Below are 24,480 nucleotides of genomic sequence, written 5' to 3'. Positions count from 1 at the left end.
TGCCTATCCATCTGAGTCTCTCACCTGCCACATGGCTCCCTGCCTAGGACCCAGTAGCCCTCATGGCCCACGGGCCACTTTGGGGGCTCACTGCCTGGGACTGGTTGCCTTCGTGGCCTGCTGTGGTATCATGGCCCGAGGTGGTCTTCGGGTTTTGCATGGTTGCCACCCCAAGCCAATGCTCCCGGCTACGCGGGAGCATTGCATTTATTAAACGTGGGCACTTTTTTATTTGGTCTGATTGGAATTATTCTTTACCTACCTACCTAAAACAGGGTTTCTCTGTGTAGCCCTGGCTGTCCTTGAACTCAAAGACCTACGTGCTTCTGCGTCCCAAGAGCTGGGATAAAGACGTGCCATCACTCCTGGCTTGTGAAGCATTGGTTCATATCAAACACTGATCCCTCATTCAGAGTGATGTGAAACTTCAGAGACTCACCAAGCAGGCAGTCACTCTGCCACGATCCATGGAGTTTGGGCGACCATATGAAAACAGATGATACACACAAAGGAAAGACGTCCAACCCGTATTTTCTCAACATAGCTCAATAGTTGGACACCCCACCTTGTCATTGTAAGACTTGTTACTGGGTAATTTCAAAGTCAAGCTGGAGCAGGTTAAGTTTGCCCACACCACTTGTCCTAAAGAATACACTCCAACTACAGAAAACTAGCATATTGCCCATTAATTCTGCCCAAATCTTAGAGATGATTATCTTGGGCATTTCTGGATCAAGACCAAGGAATGGAGGAGTCATCTTTATAAACAGAATACCATGAAAAAGGATCACAGTTTAGGCATTGTTCCCTCTCAAACACACACACACACACACACACACACACACACACACACACACACACACACACACAATGGAGGAGCATGTTTACACAAATACACACAGGCTTTAAGTATGTGGTTACTAAGTTTAATTCAACCATTATACCCAGTTTTGTCTCATAAAAATAACAAAACATTCCTATAAAATTGCATTATGATGTAAGGACAGGTTTCTTGCTCTGACACAGTGCTAGAAAAATGTTGGCACCAAACTCACTTAAACAAAGCGTTAAGGCTTAACGCAGGTGTGAGAACTGTATACCACTGGATTTAGCTGGACAGGGCCTCTTCCTGGGCGGCAGACTGGCCATGCTCTGGGCCCAGTTTCAGAGAAAGATAGGGGAGTCGAGTAAGGCAGCTGCTGTGGGTCACTGTCTCGGGTTCCCATAGCCTCTCAGCCATCCAGGCCAGCAAGTGGGCTTGGAGCTCCTCTCTCGCTGGACCAGCAGCAGGGCCAGCACAGTCATGTCAGATTTTTTTTTTTGACAATTCAATTTGGAATTCACAAATCATTTTCTACTTAAGAAAGCAGTTACAAAAGGAGGTTTATTTCTATCATTGTATCATTTCCTTATAAGTTAAAGATGTTAGAGTCTGGGCTAAATAAAGCAAACATTTATGACATTTTCTTAAATGGAAAAAATACTCTGAATTCCAAATGACATCCTCATGACTTAACCACAACCCATTTGAGTTGTTACAGAATTACATACATGTAATACATGTTTCTTGGCTTCAGGAACCAGGGCAGCTGAAAGGTATAAACTCTTTGGTTGACAAAGCCATGGTTAAATCCCTCAATGATCCAGGTGCTGGAAGCAGAACACGGCAGGGGCTCCTGCAGGCACTTGAGCATCTGGGTCAATGAGTGTGACTGCAGAACAGTTGCTTCCCCAAACTCTGACGAGGACATTTCTGGCATCTGCTCACCGCTCTGTAGCACAGTCGCCCACCACAAGTGGGAACTGAGGAACTAAGGCTGCAGCCCTTAGGGACTGAACAGGACGGAGACGTGCCTGGCATGAAATACCAGGTGGCAGGCAGCATGGCTGTGGAGCCCAGGATCTCTGCTGTCAAGTGACAGTCGTAACCTTATTGCCAAAATACTCACTATCCAGGCCTAAGGGGCACCGTTCATGAACAAGGTTAAGAAGTCTGAAGCTTTCTAAAGGTGGCTTAGGCCGCTCTCTGCTTTGGTGTACACAGTGATGTTTTCTGGGTGTTAGAAGCACAGTCCGTGGGTATTCATAAGCTGCTGATCCTAACAACACCTCTGCAGACGGCTAAAGAAACCCGCCCAACCCAGTGTTCTTCAGCAGGTCTTCCTCCCAACTACAGGACAGAGAGACAGGAAAACCAAAAATTCACCCAATACCTGGACATATTTGAGTAATCTTTAAAGCCCTGCAGAGGTTGAGGCCTTATGTACAGGAAGAAGCACAGATAGCAAGAGCCCTCACAGGTGAGGAACTAAGGCTAGACTCAAGGCTGACGAGAGAAACAAAACAACCCATATGCAAACCTGGCATGGCAGGAACCAAACCAACCATAAAGGAAGACAGGCTGCTACCTAGACCTGGCCACGGTTTTAGGTGCAGGAAGGAGACTACAATTCAGAGGATCAGGGTATCCAAACCTTCCACTCAGGACAAGACTGAGAATAACTGATTTTCTGTTGACTGCTACCAAAAAGAGCAGTCACATTCCAACACTATAGGGTGACGTACTGAGGGGAACAAAAGGAAAAGGAGACACTAGGGCTCAGAGGTGACCTCAGAGGTGGAAACATTTTGGTGATAAGCATTCCCTGAAAGGAAAGGATATGTAGACCTCACTCTGTCTTTAAGAGTTTTTGTCTATGTGTTTCTCCTCCATCCCACAGTGAGGGATAGGTAGTTTGGTTTTTTTTCTTTTCCTTTCTTTCTCTTTTCTTTTTTTCCCAGCCAAACCACCATTCTTGGTTGCCCAACAGCCAGCAGACTGTTGATACGAGGACGAGACAGACCCTAACGAGCCTTCTGCTAACGGGTGACATCTTTCGCCCTTTCCAGAACCTTACTGTTCCACACAGAACTACAGAGGAGGCGTAAGAGCGCCCCACTTTATCCCCACAGATGTGTATCTTGGCAGTCTGGAAGGCACAGTCCTTCTGCAGCTCCTCCAAAGGCATCAAGGCCTATGAGCAGGCAACCCCACACGCATGACAACCCCTCTCCCACCCTGACTCATTTGGGTTAAAGGAAGCACTAACATTTCAATAACCTATCTCTGAGTTTCCGGTCTGAGTACAGGCAGAGGAGGAGCCTCTCAATAGAAGGAGATGCTGGATTTGCCTCCTGGTGGGTTCAGGACCTTGTTGTGGGACCGAGGCCGCGGTCCCAGTCTGGGCTCATGACTGTCAACTGTAGGTGTAGGCTCTGGTATCTTGGCATGGTCTGCTTCTTTTGAGCTTCCCTTCTCGCTCTGTGCTCCTCGGGGTGAGTTTGTTGTGTCTGTAGGACAAAGCCAATATCTGTCTGTGAGAGGCAGCAACTACACTATGAAGCAAGCTACACTAACTGAAAGTGTCACAGCACACTGGGTAAGCTCTCAATTCTACTACTCCCACTTGGTCTCAAGGTCATGAAGCACTCTGGGTCCCCACCCTTCCTATGGCACAGGGAGCGTCTGGACAGTAGCTCTCCACTCGTGAGTCACAACTCCTTTGGGAGCTGAACGACCCTCTCACAGGGGTCACTTAAGGCCAATAGAAAACACAGATTTTTTTACAGTATGATTCTTTTTTTTTTTTTTTTTTTTGGTTTTTCGAGAAAGGGTTTCTCTGTAGCTTTTGAAGCCTATCCTGGAACTAGCTCTTGTAGACCAGGCTGGTCTCGAACTCACAGAGATCCGCCTGCCTCTGCCTCCCGAGTGCTGGGATTAAAGGCGTGCGCCACCACCGCCCGGCTTACAGTATGATTCTTAACAGTAGTGAAATTACAATTACAAAGTAGCAATGAAAATAATGTGATGGTGGGGGCCATCACAACACGAGGAACTGTAGTCAGGTGTTATAAAGGGTTGTAGCATTAGGAAGGCTGGGAACCACTGCTCCAGAAGAAAAGAAAACCTAAAAGTATTACAGAAGTAACTATGCTCATGACTCCAGCTTTCTTTTTTTAACTTTTAAAGAGTTATTTATGTATATAGTGTTTTGCCTGCACACCAGAAGAGGGCACCAGATCTCATTTTAGAAAGCTGTGAGCCACCATGCTAGGAACTGAAGTCAGGTCCTCTGAAAGAGCAGTCAGTGCTCTTAACTTCTGAGCCATCTCTCCAGCCCTGACCCCAGCCTTTTTTAAACACTAAACCCCTTATCTACTCTGTCTGTCTGTCTATATATCTATCTATCTAACATGCATTGGTGTTTTGCCTACATGTATGTCCGTGTGAGGTTGCCAGATCTCCTGAAACCTAATATAGATAGCTATGAACTGCCATGTGGGGGTTGAGAATTGAACCTGGGTCCTCAACAGCCACTGAGCCATCTGAGGCATCTTTCCAGCCCCTAGCCATTCCCTTATGCTTGCTTTGGTCAGCTGTCTTGGAAGGCACAGAGATGCTATCCTTTTGTTTGTCAAATCCACTAGGAACTCTCCCAGCATAACAGGCAGGAAATATACTTACCTTTCAGGTCCGATTTAGAGTCTTCACCTTCACATAGCAAAACATGATCCTACAAGACGAGTCATCAGGTTAGTGCTCGTTCAGGTAGACAATAAAGATCTGAGGATGACCTTTCTACCCACCAAAGGCTTGAACCTAGGACCTCATGCCTGCTAGAGAAGAATTCTACCACCAGGCCGACATCCTCATTTTTTTTTTTTTTTTTTTTTACTTTTTGGGACAGGCTCTCATTAAAATTTCCACAGTTTAGGCTTGAACTCACCCTGAAGGTAGGCAGGTATTGATCCTCAGGTTCCTGAACAGCTAGGGTTATAGACCTGCACTATAGGGTCTGCTTCATTCATTTATTTGGTTTTTTGAGACAGGGTTTCTCTGTGTAGCCCTGGCTGTCCTGGAACTTGCTCTGTAGACCAGACTGGCCTCAAACTCACAGAGATCTGCCTGACTCTGCCTCCCAAGTGCTGGGATTAAAGTGTCCCACCATCAGGCTAGGTCTGCTTTATTTTTAACTTTTAAAACACGGTTAGAGATGGCGCAGTGGTTAAGACCTCTTGCTGTTCTTCCACAGGATCTGAGATCGGTTCCCAGTTAGAGGTGCCTGTAACTACTGCTCCAGGGGTGTATGATGCCTTCAAGGGTACCTATACTCACATGCACACACCCTCTTGCTGCCACTCCTACTAATTAAAATAACACAATTTTACAATAAACAAACTTTTTGTAGGCTAGAGTGCTGCTCAATGGTTAGGTGTGTCTCTAGCATGCAAGAGCCTCTCTGGGTTTGATCTCAACACTGCAAGTCAGAGACTTGTGACTGAGTCCCATGGACCCTGCTGAACCGCAACAGTGACGTTAGCTCACTGTAACCCTTGCCTCCGCAAGGGGATCTGATGCCCTCTGACCTCATTAGATACCAGGTGCACACATGGCATACAAACATGCACGTAGGCAAAATGCTCGTACACACAAAATCTAAAAATCTAAGAAAATTTTAAATAAAAAATAGTAGCTAAAACAAAGATATTGCTAAGAATTATAACAATAATATAGTTCTGGGTTTCATTACCAATAAGCTCCGGGACACAGGGAAGCTAAGACTGGCTTTGGCCAAGCCTCTGCCCCAGGTCAGGGTGTTCAGAGATCTAATCAGTACATCCAAATGTCAAGTCCAAAGTCACATTGCTTTGGTAGTGTTTTCCCAGCAGCTTTTGAGTTGGAGTACAGGCAAGAGTTCATGTTATCAAGGGAGCCTTCACTGGCTCAGAGGCCTGCAACCCTGTTTGCCAAGGACCATAAACCCTCAAAGATGATACAAGGTCAGCCTTGTGTGGAGAAAAGCCCTTCAAGAGCTATACTCCTAGGCTGTGGAGGGAGTTCACGGATAAAACATTTGTCTAGAGTGTATGAAGCTCCAGGTTTAATCTCTAGTACTACAGAAAGAACAAACCCAACATCTTTCCTTTCAAAAATCAGAGTCGAACCCTCACTCAATGTACTCAGTCACCACACCTCGTGTATAAAAGTCGGGTAGCACAGACAGGCGCTTGGCAGCTGCTGTGCAGAGAGATGAACGTGACTACTTCTCCCAGGCTTAGGAGGTTGAAACATGTTTTCTGGGTGACTCCAAACCTAATGATGAATGACCATGCTGGGAAAACCAACACTGCCTGACTCTTCCTAACGATATGTCACAGCTGCGTTGGAACTTTTAGAAGAGTTAAGTTGGCACAACTTTTTCCTCTTCTGTCTGCTATTTGAATGTTGTCCATACCTTGGGCTTGTTTGGGTGTGCCAGGGGTGCAGTGGCAGTGACTGGGGACCCAAATATGTCACTAGTCTTCCCGCCAGGTGGGTTCAGTCGCTGTCGAGTCTGCACAGGAGTTGATGCATCAAAGATACCACTTCCTTTGCCCCCTGCAGAAACAATCACAGAGCAGTGAATGTCAGAACATCACCTGACCCTACAGCGCTGCGGTTACCTTGAGAGACAGCCTATCAGTAGACTTAATGCCTTCCTGCGTTCCAGGGCAATAGGGGAGGAATAATTACTTTAAGTCCCTGAAGGCTTACATCCCAACTAATGCTTAACCTGGTCAGCCACAGCCTCCGTGCGCAGAGCCAAGCCGCCCTTGGGCTGGACTCTAAGAGGTGGAAGGAATAAAACAGCACCTCTCCCCAGAGCTCCCTTAATGCTGAACAAGACAAGCTTTCCAGTGGAAAGTTCCCTTGGTTAATCAGCAAGAGTTCTTAAGCAGATTAAAAGCAAATAACTGAATGTTTAATTATGGTGAACCTATAATCTGGAAAATAAGGTTAGTCATTGACCTCCTCCTGGCCAGAACTTGTAGGGACGACTAGATGTCAACAAGTTGGGAGATGTGCTCCTGGATGCCCACCTTGAGTTTACGAGGCTATGATAGAAACAGTGCATCTCAAAAGGATCTCATGGCCTGAGACCTGGACATTATACAAGGATGCCTACGTTAGGCAGAAAGGTACAAAACACCAACTGATGTCTTTCTTCACTCAGTATACCAAGCACCCCCCTTCTCCAAAGCATTACACCAGATGGAGGCAGACAAATCATGGCTTCAATACACCAACAGGAGCTATAATCTATAATAGAAAAAAACATCCCAATGACTACCCATGTTGCTCTAAGATACCTTGCCTTTCTAGGCCTCCAATCCCTCAACTTAACGGTAAGGACAACAAATGGGTTGTATGAGGATTCTGTAAGTTGCTGTAGTTCCTTGGATAAATGCTCAAGACGACATCTATAGTGCGAATTATCAATACATGCCAGCTATGCTTCCCATGATTTGGAGCCCTGTCTTCCAGGCACAATCCACTGCCATAATCAGAGTAGCTGTGCTTACCTGCGTGAGACTTGTGGACTATTGCCCTTGTAGGTGATAGGTCACTACACCCTCACCTGGAATTCTAGCCACTCCTTCCCCACTGTATCTAGCTGTAAGACCCAGATACACATGGCCTCAGGAAACGTTAGAATGTATAGACCTCAAGAGAGGATTAAGCCTCTGCAACTTTTAGGAGGCCACCATCCATGCTGAAAAAGGCCTTTTCAGTGATGCAGCTGTTTTGGAGCCACTATGCCCCTAAGTAACCCTTCCCTGACGCTCCATAAACAACTCCAGAAAACTCAGTGGTTGACCAGCTGGACTTGGATGGACTGTTTATTTGGTCTGTTACTGATGGGCTATCTAAGGTGAACAGAAATCTGTTTACATCTCCCCAGGAAAAGCCAAACAACACCATAAACTAAAAAAGCATTCCACGGACATTTTTGGAGGTAGGGGTGGGGTTTTAAGACAGGGTTTCTCTGTGTAGTTCTGCTATCCTGGAACTCCTCTGTGGACCAGGTTGGCCTTGAACTCAAGAGATCCACCTGCCTCTGCCTCCCGAGTGCTGGGATTAAAGGTGTGCACCACCACCTGGCTCCAGGGACATATTTTTATGTAAATAAAGATTCAAAATAATCTTTATAGGACACAACTTTAATGTAAAAAGAGGGTGAAGTCTCATTCGTTTGAATATGGATAAATAAAGTGACCACTCCACTCTCAGGTCCCCTCTACACCAAGCAGTTATCTGAGAGCAAGCAGAAGCAGAAGAAAGCTAACACGTTCTTTTAAAGAGTTTTAACCTTTTGTGTGTCCCCCTGGATAGCTACTGCAGTTATTTCTTAGCTACCATAACCAATTTGCTATCACATAACTCTTAAGAGCAACCTAAAGGAAAAGCAGGAATGCCAAAAATTTTTTTGAGGATTTTTTCGCTAGTTAACACACCTAGAAAAGGCCCTTCAGGATCCTACTGATGGAGTTGAGTACCTTTCTGGAAGACACTGGATGTAGAGGTCAGGAGTGTAGCTAACGGGGAGGCTTGTAACTGTGTCTAAAAGCAGAGACTAAGCCAAGTGGTGGCGGCGGGGCACGTCTTTAATCCCAGCACGTGTGAGGCAGCAGCAGGTGGATCTCTGTGAGTTCAAGGCCAGCCTGGTCTACAAGAGCGAGTTCCAGGACAGCCAGGACTGTTTCACAGAGAAATCAATCTCTAAAAAACCAAAAACTATACCAAAATCAAACAAACCAACAAAAAAACACCCAAAACCAAACAACTACAAAAAATACTCTTCCTAAGAAAAACATTTGAACACACAATTTGGATGAAATCTGAGAATATTAGGGAGTCTGAGACCCAGCACCCAGTACCCTCAGCAACTTTGGCAAGTTATCTGATAAGTAGACGGAACCTGAAAGATGCTCTAGTCACCTTCAACACAGAAGGTGACAGCAGATAAGGGGTAAGGTGCTTTAAAAAGTGTCTGAAAGGATCGCACAAAAAAAAAAAAAAAAAAAAAAAAAAAAAAAAAAAAAAAAAAAAAAAAAACAGGGCTGGACTGCGGTGGCGCACACCATTAATCCCAGCACCCCAGCACTCGGGAGGCTGAGGCAGGTGGATCTCTGTGAGTTTGAGGACAGACTGGTCTACAAAAGCTAGTTCCAGGACAGCAAGGGCTATTACACGGAGAAACTCTGTCTCGAAAAAACAAAACAAAACAAAAACTCCAAAAAACCAAAAAGAAAAACAAACAAAAAAAGCAAGCACGTAGTCCACACCTGAAGTCTCAGATGCAGGAGACAGCAAAAAGGTTTTGAGTTCACAATCTGGGTTACACAGACAGACTTTGTCTTCAAATAGCAACAAAAAGCAAGCAAGCAAAACCCAGAACAAGCTGGACATGACAGGGCATGTCTCTGGTCACAGTAGTAGTAGGGAGGCAGAGGCAGAGGCAGGCAGGTGTTTGTAAGTTCAAGGCCAGCCTGGTCTACAGAGTGAGACCCTGTCTTAAAAAACAAAACAAACGAAACAAACCCATAACTGCTTTATGTCATCTTGACACAAGCTGCAGTCTTCGGAAGGGGGGAACTTCAATTAAGAAAAATGCTTCCTAAGAGTGAGCTGTAGGCAAGCCATCAGGCATTTTGTGAGCCAAATAAACCCTTTCCTCCCCAACCTGCTTTGGTCCTGGTATTTCACCACAGCAACAGAAGCATTAAGACAATATTTCAGAAGAACAGAAGAAAACGAAGGCCAAGGGATCTAAGAAGTACAAAGACCACACCTGGAGGATTTGTCCGCTTTGGTATGTTTTTAGGTTCTTCAGTTGGTCCAAAAATATTAGATGCCATCCTATTAGGTTTGCTTGAAGGAACACCTTCTTCTGGACTTCCAAAAAGATTGCTCGATTCTCCTCCTGGGGGCTTCATGGATCTATGAACAGAGAGAACACAAATGAATGACAGCCAACCCACAGGCTCCCAGGACTCATTAGGATTGGTGTCGATGGCCGCTTTCCCATGGCAATGATGTGAACAGAAGCGGGCTCATCACAAAGTCTGACAGTACGATTGGCACTTGGGAGACATTAAGGCAGGATTTAGAGTTCAGGCTGGATTACATAGAAAGACACACACACAGGGGTAGAGTAAGGCGAACCACATACGGAACTTTATATTTTTTAAGAGTCATATTATATAGAAATGAGGATCAGAAATTAGCTTTTTTGTTTTTGGTTTTTCAAGACAGGGTTTCTCTGTGTAACAGCCCTAGCTTTCCTGGAACTAGCTCTTGTAGACCAGGCTGGCCAGGAACTCAGAGATTCACCTGCCTCTGCCTCCCCGAGTGCTGGGATTAAAGGCCACCACTGCCGAGCCAGAAATTAGTTTTAATACTCTGTCAATATTATTTTAGATTCTGATCAGGATAAAAGTCATGATTAAAAAGGTTCTATTTAAAAAAAAAAAAAAAAAAAAAAAAAAAAAAAAAAAAGGTTCTATTTTGCTTTCTTTTCCATGTTGTCTCAACTTTGCTACATAGTTCACAAGTAAGCATGTCCCTATTTTTACCAACCTTCTGCTTAGTAGCCAAGGTAGCCAGGGACTCCCCTGCTAGAACTCGTAAGTGCTAATCTGGGGTCTGGCCTGACCGTAAGTGTACGATAAAGGTGTTCTTCCCGTATGTTTCCCAGATACCTTTAGGAAGGCATTAGGGTGTACCCTAGATCCGTTGCTGGGTTTTAATACAGACCCCAAGATGTCTGGTGTAAGCAGTGAAGTACCTAGACTAGAAAAGAACCACCACACTGGCAGCATTACCTACTTCTGATCAGGGCATATGCACCAAGCATCCCCTCTAAACTCTACTGATATTCTATAAGCATAGCTTTTAATTAAACACCCATAAAGAATGTAGCTTCCAACAGCAACACCTACCTTAGGCCCCAACCTTTGGGAAGGAAACTTCACCAGGCACTACAGGGAAGTTAGAAAGTGGATAATTTTTACTGTAGCAGCTGACGACCTATGAAATTACAGTAAAGCTTGGCCCTCAAGTCCAGAGCGCAGATATACAACTGCAACATGGTGAAAGATTTTGTATGCCTATTTCAAACACTTGGTTAGACTTATTAAAATGCCTTTTAGTCAGGCATGGTAGCCAATACCTGGAATCTCAGCACTTGGTAGAAAGATCAGTATTCAAGTTATCCTTAGCCTGGCATGGTGGGGGCACGCCTTTAATCCCAGCAGAGGCAGAGGCAGGTGGATCTCTGTGACATAGCAAGTTCCAGGACAGACAGGGCATCTTACATAAAGAGACCCCGTCTCAAAACCAAAACAAGCTATCTTTCACTATATAGAGAACGCAACGCTACACAAGGCTACCCAAGGCCATCTCAAAATTAAAAACAATACACAGCCGCTTGAAAGTAAATTTTAATCTAGTGAATGGTCCACATCTCTCTGGTTTGAAGACAGGTTATCTATGCAGCTGTGGCTGTCTTGGAACTCTGTGTAAGAGCTCCAAACTCGCAGATATCCTTCTGCCTCTGCCTCCCACAGCTGTGCACCACACTGGGTTCCACCCTCTTCCACTAGCTCTGAGCATTGAGACTGATGACCTCAGACATTTAGAAAAATACTTAAAATCAAAGAATGGTTGCCACATAAGAGACAAGAATGGAGGTTAGGGCTGACCGAAAGGCTATGCAAACAAACTACTCTAGGGTTAGTTAACAACAACAGCAAAAGTATCTAAAATGTGTTTGTTTCATCCAGAGAGGTAAAAAGGCTGTCAGTCCACTTCTGCATAATGTGAACAAAGTTCTCAGATTGCCTGCTCTACAGCAGAGCAGTATAAAGTGAGGATCTCAGGCTGACAAAATGTGCCAGTCACGCTTCAACAGAAAATCAAGGCTGGACACTCAACACCGCAGATGCCAGGCATATACCAACAGGGAAAGAGGATGTGCCAAACCTGCCCCGTCAACAGTTAGCATTTCTTGTGGGGGCCTTAGGAATGGATCAAAAAGTTCATCTGAAAAGGGGGAAAAAGTTTAACTAAAAGCCCATTAGAAAAGACTCAACAAGATTTAGATCATGCTATATTTACACAGTGGAGTATTGCACAGCAGAAAAAAATAATGATACTTGAAATTTGCAGGCAAATGGATGGAGCTAGAAAACATATTGAGTGAGGTAACCCAGACCCAGAAAGACAATTATCACATGTACTCACTCTTAAGTGACTTTTAAACATAAAGCAAAGAAAACCAGCCTACAATTCACAATCCCAGAGAACCTAGACAACAATGAGGACCCTAAGAAAGACTTACATAGATCTAATCTACATAGGAAGTAGAAAAAGACAAGATCTCCTGAGTAAATTGGGAGCATGGGGACCTTGAGAGAGGGTTGAAGGGGAGGGGAGAGAAATGGAGGGGAGCAGAAAAAATATATAGCACAATAAAAAGAAAAAAAAAATATTTAGACCATGCATGTTGATGGGTAAGTTAGACTGCCTGCCATCAGTGCCCATTGACACAAACCAGTTTTGACCAGCCCAGGCTTTTCTTGGATTGTCAGGTTTAATACTTTTGGGTCTATGGTCAGCTCTTTTGAAAACCGAACTAAACTCAGTATAAAGTTGCATGTGAGCATGAGTTAAAATTCCTACTTCATTTTCTTTTGGGGGTTGAAAAGAGCTGAGTCAGGATCTTAATCGTGCTGGCCTCAAATTCAGTACAAAGTTGACGCCAACCCTGAACTCATGGTGCCTTTTTCTCCACGTCCCACAAGCTGGGATTGCAGGCATGAATATTCCTAGCTTTATTTTATTCATATCTGTGTATCTGAAGACAGTTGTTTTCCAAGCCACTAATGTCCTGTCGGGTGTTTGTCTTCGGCTCCACACTCTCACCTTCCCAGTCTCTCTGTGGTTATTCTGCACCCACTTCCAGATGCAAAACACAGAGTGATCAAGTGTATGGCCTGGACCTCTAGAGCTAACAGTATAGCCAGGCCTTCGTCAATGGTTTGTGTTCCATGTGCGTGATGCAACAGAAGCACTGTGTTCCTGGAACCTCAAAGCCATCTCGGGAGGAGACAAACTGAGTCTGCGGCGGGAATGCAGGAGACAAAGGAAGTTATTGAAATTAATGCTAATATGGGTATAGAAATGAAGGATTTAGTATCGCTTTGTCTACTTGTTGGGATTTTAATCTGACAACAAGCAAGGAAAGTGGTGCTATACGAAGTTTTGACAAAGATAATGGGCCAGTTGGGCTGCAGCAGAGTCTATCTCGGTCCCTAAGACAATGGGGCAAGCACAAGTTGCACAGCCTACAACAGCAATGCAAGTCTTAAGGCTGCCCCAGCAGGGTCTCACAAATGGGACTGAGAGTTCAATGGGCCTTTCAATAAACAGCGCTCAGAACAATGGCACAGTGTGGCCTTCTGGAAGCTCCTAGCAGCCATTATCACAGTAACACCAATGGAATGGAAGGGGCTAGCAAGAGATTAGCCAGCTCAGATTTTAGGGCCAAATTCACAATGTGGGGGTACATTCCAATTACTTTTTACTTTTTCAGCATAAATATTCAAATTATACAAGAGAATATAAGAGATATAGACTAAGATGAAAAGCCACACACTTCAAGTGGACTATGGCACAAGAAAACGCCTCAATAGTATCAATGACCCCGAACCTTCCCACAACGGTGAACTGAAGAAAAAACTTAGCAACTGGTCAAGTGTGGGATAATGCCACGAGAAACAAATGTGGGCACATTCTTCACCATTATCCATTTAATGGATGAATAACGGCAATAAATAATGCTTTTACAGCTCAAAAATCCCCAGCACAAGAAAATCCTTCAGGAAAGAGACAAAAGACAGGGTTAGAAGAGAGGAAAACCTAAAATGGAGACCTTACAGTAGCTGCAGGCAAAAATCAAAGACTTTGAAGCAATCAGTCTGACTTGGCGCTGGCTTCCTCCCAACCGGGGTGAAATGCCACCCAAAGCACTGTTTCTACTGAACACGGCCCAGACTGAGACTTCATCATCCAAGTTCGGCAGTTTCCTTCCCTTGGCCCTCACTCCAATATCAAATGGGGAATTCCTCCTTTTCCTAAAATCCTCTCCATGGACGCCTACTTCACCACTAACTTCCGGAGCTAGGGAAGTCATGAACACCAGTTTCATTTTGTCACTCGAAGCAGATCAGACAGAAGGAAAGTCCAGATGAAACTACGTTGGGAAGGTCCCCGGGAGGACCAGGACGTGCACCCAATGGACACCTGGTCGTGGGTTGGGTCAGAGATTGCTGCCGCCACTCAGCTACATTAAAGGGTCGTCGTAACCAACCAAAGCAAGCTGGACGCGGGAAAGACTCAGGAGCCGGCAAACGGAGCTCGGCAGCGCCCGACTAGCGTCTAGCATAGGCAAGCGCTTCGGGAGAGCCACGTGTCTTCGTCCCGCCGCCCGGTCTCCACTCCGCTCGCTCGACCCCCAGCCTTCCTGCGAGGCCCGGCTTCAGGCAACCCGGGAGAGCTCGCTCAGCACTCTCAGGGGAGCCACGAGCCACACCCACCGCATCTGTAGGGTCTCCCGCCCGCCACGTGGCTGCAGTTACGCGCCCACCCGGACCCCATCACCGGCCTGCGCACCTGGAGCCCGACTCGCTAGCCTGGCCGTCCGCGCCCTGGAACATGTCGGCCGCCGCCCCGCGTCTCTCTAGCCGCCGCGCGGCGGTTCCCGCTTGGTCCCGCGCAGGTACCCTGACCCGCCCAAGCCCGTTGGACGCCTCCCGCGCCAATCACACTTCTGCAGCCTATCGCAGAGTCATACACCGTCCCTCCCCCTGCTCCAAAGAGAGGCAGGCTTGGAGAGTACCGCATCGCGCTTACAGCCGATTGGCCCCAGCATCCGCCTCTCACGGCTTTAGGCGCAGGCATTGGACCACAGCTCGTCCCACCCTCCGACACTAGCGAGTCTAAGAGTACGAATCTGCTTTTCCATGCGGACATATTCCCACCCCTCTCCCCACAGCCTGCTAGCAAGTTTTGGGGTGGGTGGTGGCTGGCTTCTTCGGGGTTTCAACGCCTTCAGGAGGAAGCAAGGGTTCAAGGGTAGCGCAGATCATGCCCAAAAGAGAAGCAGCGGGCTTTGCAAAGACCTCCACCTCTGTTTTCAGCGGTCACTCAACCTTCGTTCCCTGAGGTCCTCCCGTCTACCCCTAGGATTCGCCTAACTCTCCTGCTATGCCCATCCGTGCCGGTTGGTTTCAGGGCTCATCTCACTAATGTAGCGCCTTCGCCAGAACATCAAGCATACTGGCTTTAAAAGTAGGAACAAAAGACAGTTATTAAATCAAGTATTAGTATGTATTTATGCACAATAAAAACATTTACAAGCTGAACTGGAAATTTTAGCTGAAGTTTAACAGTTTTTGTTTATTATATTAAATAACCAAAACACCTTTTATTCCCAAAAAATTGGTAAAGAATAAATAATGTAATTTACAATATGGTACAAAAAATAATCAGAAGGACAGGCATTCTGCTTTATACATACATTGTATATTTATAGTTTATAAAACAAATTCACATCTCAAGCCGGAAACCTCAGATGATATGGCTTAACGATTATCAAAGCAAACAGCACTGAGTCCTGCCTGCAGGCTGCAGCCCTCCCGCCTGCGATCTTACTAACTAGTAAGGGTTGGCTGGTACAGTGCTTCCAAAACTGGACTGACCTCATCAGGTGATCCTCTTGGAACAGTATACTGTGGTTTTCTTTTTTCAAATTAAATTTTCCTCTTTTTTTTTTTTTACATTAGAGACAAAGTATGGTATTTCCTCATGAATGCACCTCGCAGATGTTTTTAAAAGTACATAAAACAATTTCCCTCTAAGCTTGTTAAGACCATTTCTAATAATGTGGTCTGGTTAAAAATGCGATTTAACTGTAAGAGACATCCCCTAGCAGTGAGGCCACAAGGAATGAAAAAAGAACAAGGTGGGGAAAAAGGTTGACCAACATATGAAATGTCCCCAAAGCCACTCCCTGAGCAAGTACTATGCCTCTACAGGATATATGAACTCCAACTTGCCTGAGCATCTTTTCTAGGGAATAACCCACACCAAGCACCAGAGATACTGGATCTCAATCTTTTTGAAAAGACAAATCAACAAAAAGTCTAAGACATCAGTATTAACAGAAAGTTTTCTTAGCCTGGTGGTGGTAGCACACACCTTTAATCCCAGCACATAGGAGGCAGAGGCTGGCGGATCTCCTTGAGTTCGAGAACAGTCAGGATTACAGAGAACCTGGGGATAGGGGTGATCTCATGTATATCACACTAAGTCCCAGTGCACAAAGGAAGCCCTAGGTGAACAGGAGCCATCAAAACTGATGGAAAGGCAGAGAAAGATGCAGAAAGGAGGCTTTCTTGCTGTCTTTACAAATTTCTAACCTTTAGCAGTTTCCAGATTTATGTATGGAAATTTGATTAAGTTGTGAGAAGTTATACCCACTGATTCTCTGCTACAAACACCACTATTTGTCCTTTAATATGGAGATGATGAGCAAATATGTCTGTCTGGCTGTTAAAGAAGCAGTAGACTCTTCTGGAATCCTATCAGGTTCCCTGCAGTAAAGAATCAGTTCAATCCACCCCTGCTTGCTCCTAGAAGACAAGGGTTGTAGCCTCTGCTGCTCAAAGCAGTCTCAGCTCCTTTTAGACATCACAGAGTTACATGTGCCTCAAGGCATTCATTGCCTGATGGGAATCAGCTCAGGAACCCAACTAGTTCCTAGTGCTAATATGCTCAGTTAACAGGATGCTACGAGCACCCATTCTTAACATGGGAAAGTCTGCTTGAAATAGTGGAAGGGCAATTAGCCATGATCTAGGCTGAGTCTAGTATCCTAATCATGCTACAGTCCCAAGATCTAAACCCCTGCAGCTAAGTAAAGGAATGCTGAAAGCACACAACTGGGTAAAGACACACTACACTAGGGACTTCACCAGTCTTTCCTAACAGCACCGCTCACTGCTCTTCTCATCTTCTAAGAGTTTTAGAATTACCAGACCTAGGGGATACATGTCAGGATCTGGGGCAGATCCTTTACAGGTACCAGTGGCAGGAGGAGGCTAGGAGGTAAAGGAATTTGCTGTTAAGAACCAGTATCCTCTCAGTTCTTGCAGTGGAGTCTGCATTCTAGGGTTTGCAGTAGCTGGTGAGACAACTGGATCAAGGGAAGTTCCCATCCCTTTCCTCACTGCAGACAGAGAAGCAAGTGCCTAGGCTGGTCTCAAGGACTACTCTGCAAGGAAGGAGAGAACAGGTAGAGAGCAGAGGTGGCAGTTTCAGGAGTCAGGACTGTCAAACCGAGTGTGGTGGTGGGCGCTTTTAATCCCAGCACTTGGGAGGCAGATCTCTGAGTTCCAGGCCAGCCTGGTCTACAGATTACACAACAGACAGCCAGGGCTGTACAGAAAAGCCCTGCCAAAGTGAAGAAAAGAAAAGAGAAGAAAAGGACCTGTCAGTCCTGGCTGCTGTGTGGAGACGGATCGGTGAGAGGGTACTGCATGCGTAACCTGTTCACCCCGAACACACTGGGGCCAGGAGAGTGATTGGGCGGCAAGGGATCTACAGAGGGCAAAACTCTTGTTGGCGCCATTCTAAGCAGGATGGCCTCAATCATGATTGTTGACCATAGTTGGGGTCCGGGAAAGAGCTGTTAAAACACCACCAAGTGGTAAGCTCTTAACATACTCTGACCTGTGAACCCTGCTTGAGTTCCAGAATAGGAAGAGAGGCAGTCTGGGGTAAAGACACCCTTCAGACACTAGCAATAATACATAAAAAATTAGAGCACACACAAAAGCTTTATAGACACAGCAGTGTATTGTGTGTGGGGGGCAGGCAAGTAGAATGGTATCTTAGTTCACCTATAAAGAACTGGCATTAAGCATCAAGCACAGGAAGAGAGCAAAGCCACCTAGATAGAGGACTCTTAATATTCCTTGTTCATGTCTACTTTTTGTTTTTGTTTTTCAAGACAGGGTTTCTCTGTGTAACAGCCCTAGTAGTCCTGGAACTAGCTCTATAGACCAGGCTGACCTCGAACTCACAGAGACCTGCCTGCCTCAGCCTCCCAAGTGCTGGGATTAAAGGTGTGCATCACCGCTGTCTGGCCATGTCTCCTATTCTTAAACCACAAGAAAACCATTTCTTTGTAGGACCGTATAAAACATCCATACAATCTGCAAGACATACTTTCCCCCCCGTTTATGCCAGGAAGAACCAAACCTCTGATAGCTACATGACTCTGGGACTCTTCTCTGCTTCATGGTCAAGGCATCCAGAAAGTGTATTAGCTTGTAGATACCACCAAGAAAGAGCCTGATCCATACTCACTATCCCTTGTAACATCACTATATACACAACAGCCAATTGGGGAAAGGATATCAGAAAGAAAGCAGCAGTGACTGTGGTCTTCCTGAACACAGGATAACAGCTCCCAAGTCAAAAGGAACACCAGGCACGTCTCTTTCAAGAAGGAGACCCTCTAGAAGGCTTCACATGCAGATACACAGGTGGGATTGCCACACAGCCTGCAGGATTGAGGAGGGGCTGATACTCAAAGAATTTCTGATGTCTACCCTTCTCAGAGCTTGTCCTGGTCTCTGTGCATGGTACTGTCTCTGCTTGCTGGGACAGGCCATGCTCAGTTGCTCCTATGGGCTACATATCATATGCTGTTGGAGGTGCTCTGGTTCACCGTCTTCTGGGGATTCTGGGCTTCACTCTCCCTACTGTGAAGACAGTTTCATGGGCCAGCCCCGCAGACTTCCCTTGTGGATTCCAGGATGCCCATGTCACAAGGCACCGTCACTGAGAGAGGTCACCAACAGGATTACTACCTCCTCCACCATCAAAAAGAACCTCTCGTCGGCCAGGTTCATTAATGGATAATTCTTGTGCCAGGTCATTAAATCGAGATATGTAGTCAATGCTGTTCTCATTCATCATGCACACCAGCTGGGAATCTACCACCTGTAGGACAGAAGAGACAACAAGACCAAATTAGCTGGACAATGGCTTACCATCCTGACTAGAGACTCTTGGCTCCAAGAGCAGAATGTCAACAGAAGGAGCCTATTACTCTATAAGGAACTTCAGAAACCTTGGTGGTCTAAGCACATGGACTTTCTTGAAGTGCATACTCTGCACAACATCCTATGAAAGTCCCTGGGAACATGAAACACCTACATGCTGAGATTATAGTAGCCACGCCCCGATACCCACGAAGAAGACAGTCCACAGAAAGGTCAACAGTGACAAGAGAAGGCGGAGATCAAGGCAAGCAGAGCGAGGTGCTCAGAAATGAACGAAATGAGGCTCTCCAGAGCACCAGGATGTGTGAAGAGACCCCGAGTGCAGCTACTCAAAACAACACTAGAAAAATGGTATGCTCAGCACAGTAGCAAGGTCGAGAGAGAACTACTGGGAGGGACACAGAAATCTGTAAGTCCTGGGTATGGAAAGACATTATCCTGTGGAGATGACACTTTATTGTCTCACCGTTATAGTGAAGTCTCATGAAAACAGGGACTTCTGTCCACATAGCTACTGTAGTAACATTTGGTAAGACTTGCATGAATTTTTCTCAGTGAACTAACTACATGATATGATGATATGAATAAAAACAGCAAGAACTAAATTTTAAAATTCTTTTTTTTGTTTTTTTGAAGACAGGGTTCCTCTGTAGCTTTGGAGCCTGTCCTGGAACTCTCTCTGTATTCCAGTCTCTGCCTCTCAAGTCTCTGCCTCTCAAGTGCTGGGATTAAAGGCGGGTGCCACTATCATCCAGCAAATTATAAATTCTTACTGGAAATGTTGACAAATTGAAATTTGTTCTAAAGAAAGGAGGGCTGGAAAGATGTTATAGTGTGTAACAGTATTTGCTACCAAATCTGATAATCTAAGCTTGATTCCTGGAACCACAGTGTAGAAGGAGAAAACACTCATTTGTCTTTTGACTGCTATGCATGTGTACACACACACACACACAAATGTTTTTAAAAAAGTAGAGCAAAGACAGGAAGTGATGTACATCCCACAATTTTTGAGGCTAAAGCAGGCAGAAGTTGTGAGGTAAAGACCAATCCAAAGTATATAACAAGACCATGTCCCAAAACACTTATGTATTCATACCCTGCTTCCATGGTATCAACCTGTGACCAAAACAGCTTCTGTTCTCCCCATAAAATTAACCCATTATTCTCACTAAGATTCCATTATCAGATCACTGCATTCATAAATGATTGTTATCACACTTCCAAAGGCAGAGGTCATTAAAGTACAGAGTTCTTGGGAAGACCCTCTGCTGAATATACTGGCTCTTTCTGCAGGTGAATGTGTCCTTTACTTGCTACTGACACAGTATTCTGTGTTGCTCGTTGTCTAGAATACCGCATCACCAGGAAAAATGCAAATGCTGATTTGGGAGTCTGGCTGGCTTGAAACTCAGCATTCTTGACCTCCAGGCAGTGCCCATGTCATAAATACCAGGGACTTATAGTGTCCATACTAACTGGAAAGGAAAGAACAGCCTTTTTTGTGTGAAACATTTATGTACAAGGAGCCCTATGAGTAAGAATCCATAGTGAAGGGACTTGAGAAATGCCAAATATTGTACAAGACAGGGTTCTAGAGATAACCCAGTTAATACAGTGCATTCCATGAAAGTATGAAGATTTGAGTTTGAAAGCATGAAGAGACTTGAGCCTCCGGTACTCATATAAAGCTAGGAGATCAGAGACAGGTAGCTCCCTGGAGTTCACTGGCCAGAATCAATGAGCTCCAGGTCCAGCTTCATTCAGTAAATAAGGTAGTAGGCTGGTGCTATACTGAGTGGATAAAGGTGCTTGCTGCTAATGCAAATAACCTGTGTTCAACCCCTGGGACCTACAGAGTAGGAGAAAACCAATTCTTATAAGCTGTGCTCAGATCTAACCCTCACTACCTCCACACTTTCATGACATAAGGACAGAGTAGATAACTAAATAAAACTTAAAAAATAAGATGGAGAGAAATTAAGGTAAGCATTTGTGGACTCTGATGGAGGAGAGTTATCTGTCTATGTTACTTTCATTGGTTAATTAATAAAGAAAACTGCCTTGGCCCTTTAAGAGACAGAAAATTAGGTAGGCGGAATAGACAGAACGGAATTGTGGGAAAAAGGAAGCAGAGTTGGGGAGACGCTTCAGGCAGTCGCCATAGTGAGTCTCCATGCTTCTCCTCTCCGAGATGGATGCAGGTTAAGATCTCTCCTGGTAAGCCACACCTCGTGGTGCTACACAGATTACTAAATATGGGTTAAAGAAAGATGTGAGAATTAGCCAATAAAAGGCTAAAACTATGGGCCAGACAGTGTTTTAAAAAATACAGTTTCCGTGTAATTATTTTGGGCAAAGCTAGCCGGGTGGCGGGACACAGCCTGCTGCTTCATTCTACAGGACTCCTGGCTTCCACACACATATGTACACATAAACACACATCCCTACACAAAGATATGTGAAGAAGAGTCCTAGTACTGCTGTACTACTTTAACAATACACGCATCTGTCTGTATGCACACTTTTGTGTGCTAAGTGCCTCAATCACTCTCCACCTATTCCTGTGAGGTAATCCCGGGATTGGTTTTTCAAGACAGGATTTCCTTTGTTTATTCTTTTTATTAAATTGATTTTATTGAGCTATATATTTTTCTCCGCTCCCCTTCCTATCTTCCCGTCCCCTTCTACCCTCTTCCGTGATCCCTACGCTCCCAATTTACTAAGGAAATCTTGTCTTTTGCTCCTTCCTATGCAGACCCATATATATCTCTCTTAGGGTGCTCTTTGTTGTCTAGGTTCTCTGGGGTTGTGTACTGTAGACTGGTTTTTCTTTGTTTCATGTCTAAAAGCCACTCACTGTAGCCTTAGCTGTCCTGGAACTTGCTCTGTAGACCAGACTGGCCTCAAACTCAGAGACCTGTCTGCCTCTTCCTTCCTGAGTGCTCGGATTAAAGGCACACACCACCAACACCACCTTTAAAATTTAAGGCTAGGTTAGAAATCAGCAAGTCCCAGGTGATCCTCCTGTTTGCGCCTTCCTACACTTAAAGCTGGGTTACAGGCAAAGGTGGATGGCCAGGTTGTTACATGAGTGCTGGCAACCAAACTCCGGTCCTTATGAGTGTAAAGTTAAGTGTTCTTAATCACGTAGGCATCTCTCCAACCCCTCTATTCTTGTACTGTTCTGAAATTGTCAAGTACGTCATGGTTCAGAAGTCAAAGCATTCCATGACTCCATCACCTCAAAATTCACATTGGAAAAATGAGAAACTAACATTTTTGTGAAAAAGTTGTGCTTAAAAAAATTTACTTATGAACCAATTCCTCCCAAACTTTTTTTATTTTTATGTTCACTGGTGTTTTGCTTGCACGTATATCTGTATTGTATGTATGTCTGTATGTCTGAAGTCCTGGAACTGGAGTCACAGACAGGTGTGAGTTACCAGGTACTAAAACCCAGATCCCGAAGAAGAGCAGCCAGTGCTCTTAACCACTGAGCCATATTTCTGGCCCCGCCCCAAAAGTTGTATATTTATAGTTATTATTGTTTGTTTGTTTTTTTCCCTTGAGACAGGGCTTCATTCTTTAGCCTTGGCTGATTTCAAACCCACAGCTATCCTCCTTCCTAAGTATCCCAATTGCTGGGGACTACAGGATTATGCTAGCATTCATCATGGAAACAGCTATTCTGAATATTGTTTTGATCTGAACTTTCCTTCAAGCGTCTGGCTATAAAACTCTTCTGGAGCCAGTTGGAGATGGCGCGTGCCTTTAATCCCAGCACTCGGGAGGCAGAGGCAGGAGAATCTCTGTAAGTTCAAGGCCAATCTGGTCTACAAGAGCTAGTTCCAGGACAGGCTCCAGAGCTACAGAGAAACCCTGTCTCGAAAAGAAAAGAAAAGAAAAGAAAAGAAAAGAAAAGAAAAGAAAAGAAAAGAAAAGAAAAGAAACTCCAACAAAACAAACAAACACAAAAACAAAAAACCCTCTTCTGGAATAACTAGCAAGACCTTGATATCCAAAACAAACAAACACAAAAACAAAAAACCCTCTTCTGGAATAACTAGCAAGACCTTGATATCCAGGGAACCAGCTTGGGAAATGCTGGTTGAGCATCTTTCTCAAATGGTGTGTACTTTAATTAAGTCTCTCAGGATGCTTGCAGTTCTGTAGCTAGCGCCACACCTGCTCTCCCTCCTCCCTCCAGGGCTGACTCTGTAGCCCTAACTGACTGGGCACACACACACACAATGTGAGGACCTCTGGATGCTTGCAAGAACAGACAGCCTAGCCCAAACATGGGAAAGAACAAGTAAATAAAGAACAGAACTCTACTGCAGAATCTGTTCCCAAGTCCTACAGGGTCATGGCCATAAAACATTACAGGAAAACGATACTCAAAGACTTTCTGCAGCCAGAGCAGGAAAGTGATAAAATAACACTATACCTTCCAGATGGAATTATACCTTCCAGATTGGGTAACTGAAGACAGTCCAAGGTTACACAGCAAGGGAAGGACTAGAAGAGATTTAACAGCTCTCTACCTGCCTTTGGTGATTTGGCTCTCCACCTTGATCCTAGGTTCCCCAGATTAAGAAGCCTACAAAGGACAGCTGCTACTTACAGTTTGTCCCAGTGCCGCCAGATCTCAGAGACTATGTATGGCTGTCTATCTGATACACAGTCCCCATGAACATTCCTTAAGACCAGAGGACCTAGGAGAGACCCCATTAAGTTCAGGAATATGGCACTGCACTTACTTCTGCAACATCAGCAAGAGACCTGGACACAAAAGAGTCCCTTGAATTTCCATCCAACAAGCTAGGGCCAAGCAAAGATGTGCCACTGTTGGCCCCAACAGCAGTAGTTGGTAGCATCTTCTTGCTCTTCTCTGGGGAAATGAAGCTGGCTGCAAAGAGAAAGCTGAGTCAAACATAGGTGTCCAGCCAGCCCAGTCAGACCCCTCTAGGTTTCTACCTTCTTCACACTTGTTTCCAGGGTTACAGATGGCATCATTATGCTATAACAGGCTTTTGTCATCTAATAATGTTAGTGTACATTCATCTTAATCATTTTCTAAGGATTCCAAGGCGCTATACTCTCCTATATTGTATTCTCTGTGGCCAGACCCTTACTGATTCTAACTTCATGGATTGCAGATGATTTTGCTCATGTCTGAGACAGCAAAACCACTGGGTGTGGGGCTGGTTTCCTGTAGTAACCATAATCAAGGAAGATCAAGTTTGGAATTGTAAGGGTAGAAGCCTGGGTCCTGGCAACTATAAAAGCTAAGCTTAACCACCGATTCCCAACATACGCACTAAAGAAACAAGCAATAGTGAAAAGCAGGGAAAAGGAGATTCATTCACTGTGGCACCACTGGGAAGAGGAACAAAATAAACAGGTTCAGTAATTCCATCCCCCAAACCTATATTTGGGGCACAGACAGGTGTGGGTTTAACAGGGGACAGAGGAATGAAT

At 45.0% G+C, this 24,480-nt stretch overlaps 2 protein-coding genes across 4 annotated transcripts in view; both read right to left on the bottom strand.

Annotated features, from left to right (window-relative positions):
* Window positions 1–904: 904 nt before the first annotated feature.
* Window positions 905–14,686, bottom strand: Jpt2 (Jupiter microtubule associated homolog 2). The gene is made up of 5 exons (XM_038324686.1): window positions 14,537–14,686; window positions 9,654–9,802; window positions 6,276–6,418; window positions 4,505–4,553; window positions 905–3,330 (listed from the first exon to the last, which is right to left on the bottom strand). Exons 1-5 carry the CDS (start codon window positions 14,578–14,580, stop codon window positions 3,146–3,148), a joined length of 570 nt encoding a protein of 189 aa, XP_038180614.1. The 5' UTR covers window positions 14,581–14,686; the 3' UTR covers window positions 905–3,145.
* Window positions 14,687–15,234: 548 nt separating this feature from the next.
* The window catches only part of Cramp1 (cramped chromatin regulator homolog 1), a 61,648-nt gene continuing 52,402 nt past the window's right edge, over window positions 15,235–24,480 (bottom strand). For all 3 annotated transcript variants that reach the window (XM_038324684.1, XM_038324683.1, XM_038324685.1), the window contains exons 20-21: window positions 23,760–23,908; window positions 15,235–18,934 (exon numbers count right to left, since the gene is read on the bottom strand). In XM_038324684.1, the coding sequence (XP_038180612.1) occupies window positions 18,770–18,934; window positions 23,760–23,908 (314 nt within the window). In that variant the 3' untranslated portion in view covers window positions 15,235–18,769. The remainder of the gene's footprint in view (window positions 18,935–23,759; window positions 23,909–24,480) is intronic.

The sequence above is a fragment of the Arvicola amphibius genome, chromosome 4 (assembly GCF_903992535.2).
Source record: "Arvicola amphibius chromosome 4, mArvAmp1.2, whole genome shotgun sequence".
NCBI classification, from domain to species: domain Eukaryota; kingdom Metazoa; phylum Chordata; class Mammalia; order Rodentia; family Cricetidae; genus Arvicola; species Arvicola amphibius.
This window is presented reverse-complemented; position numbering and strand designations above follow the sequence as displayed.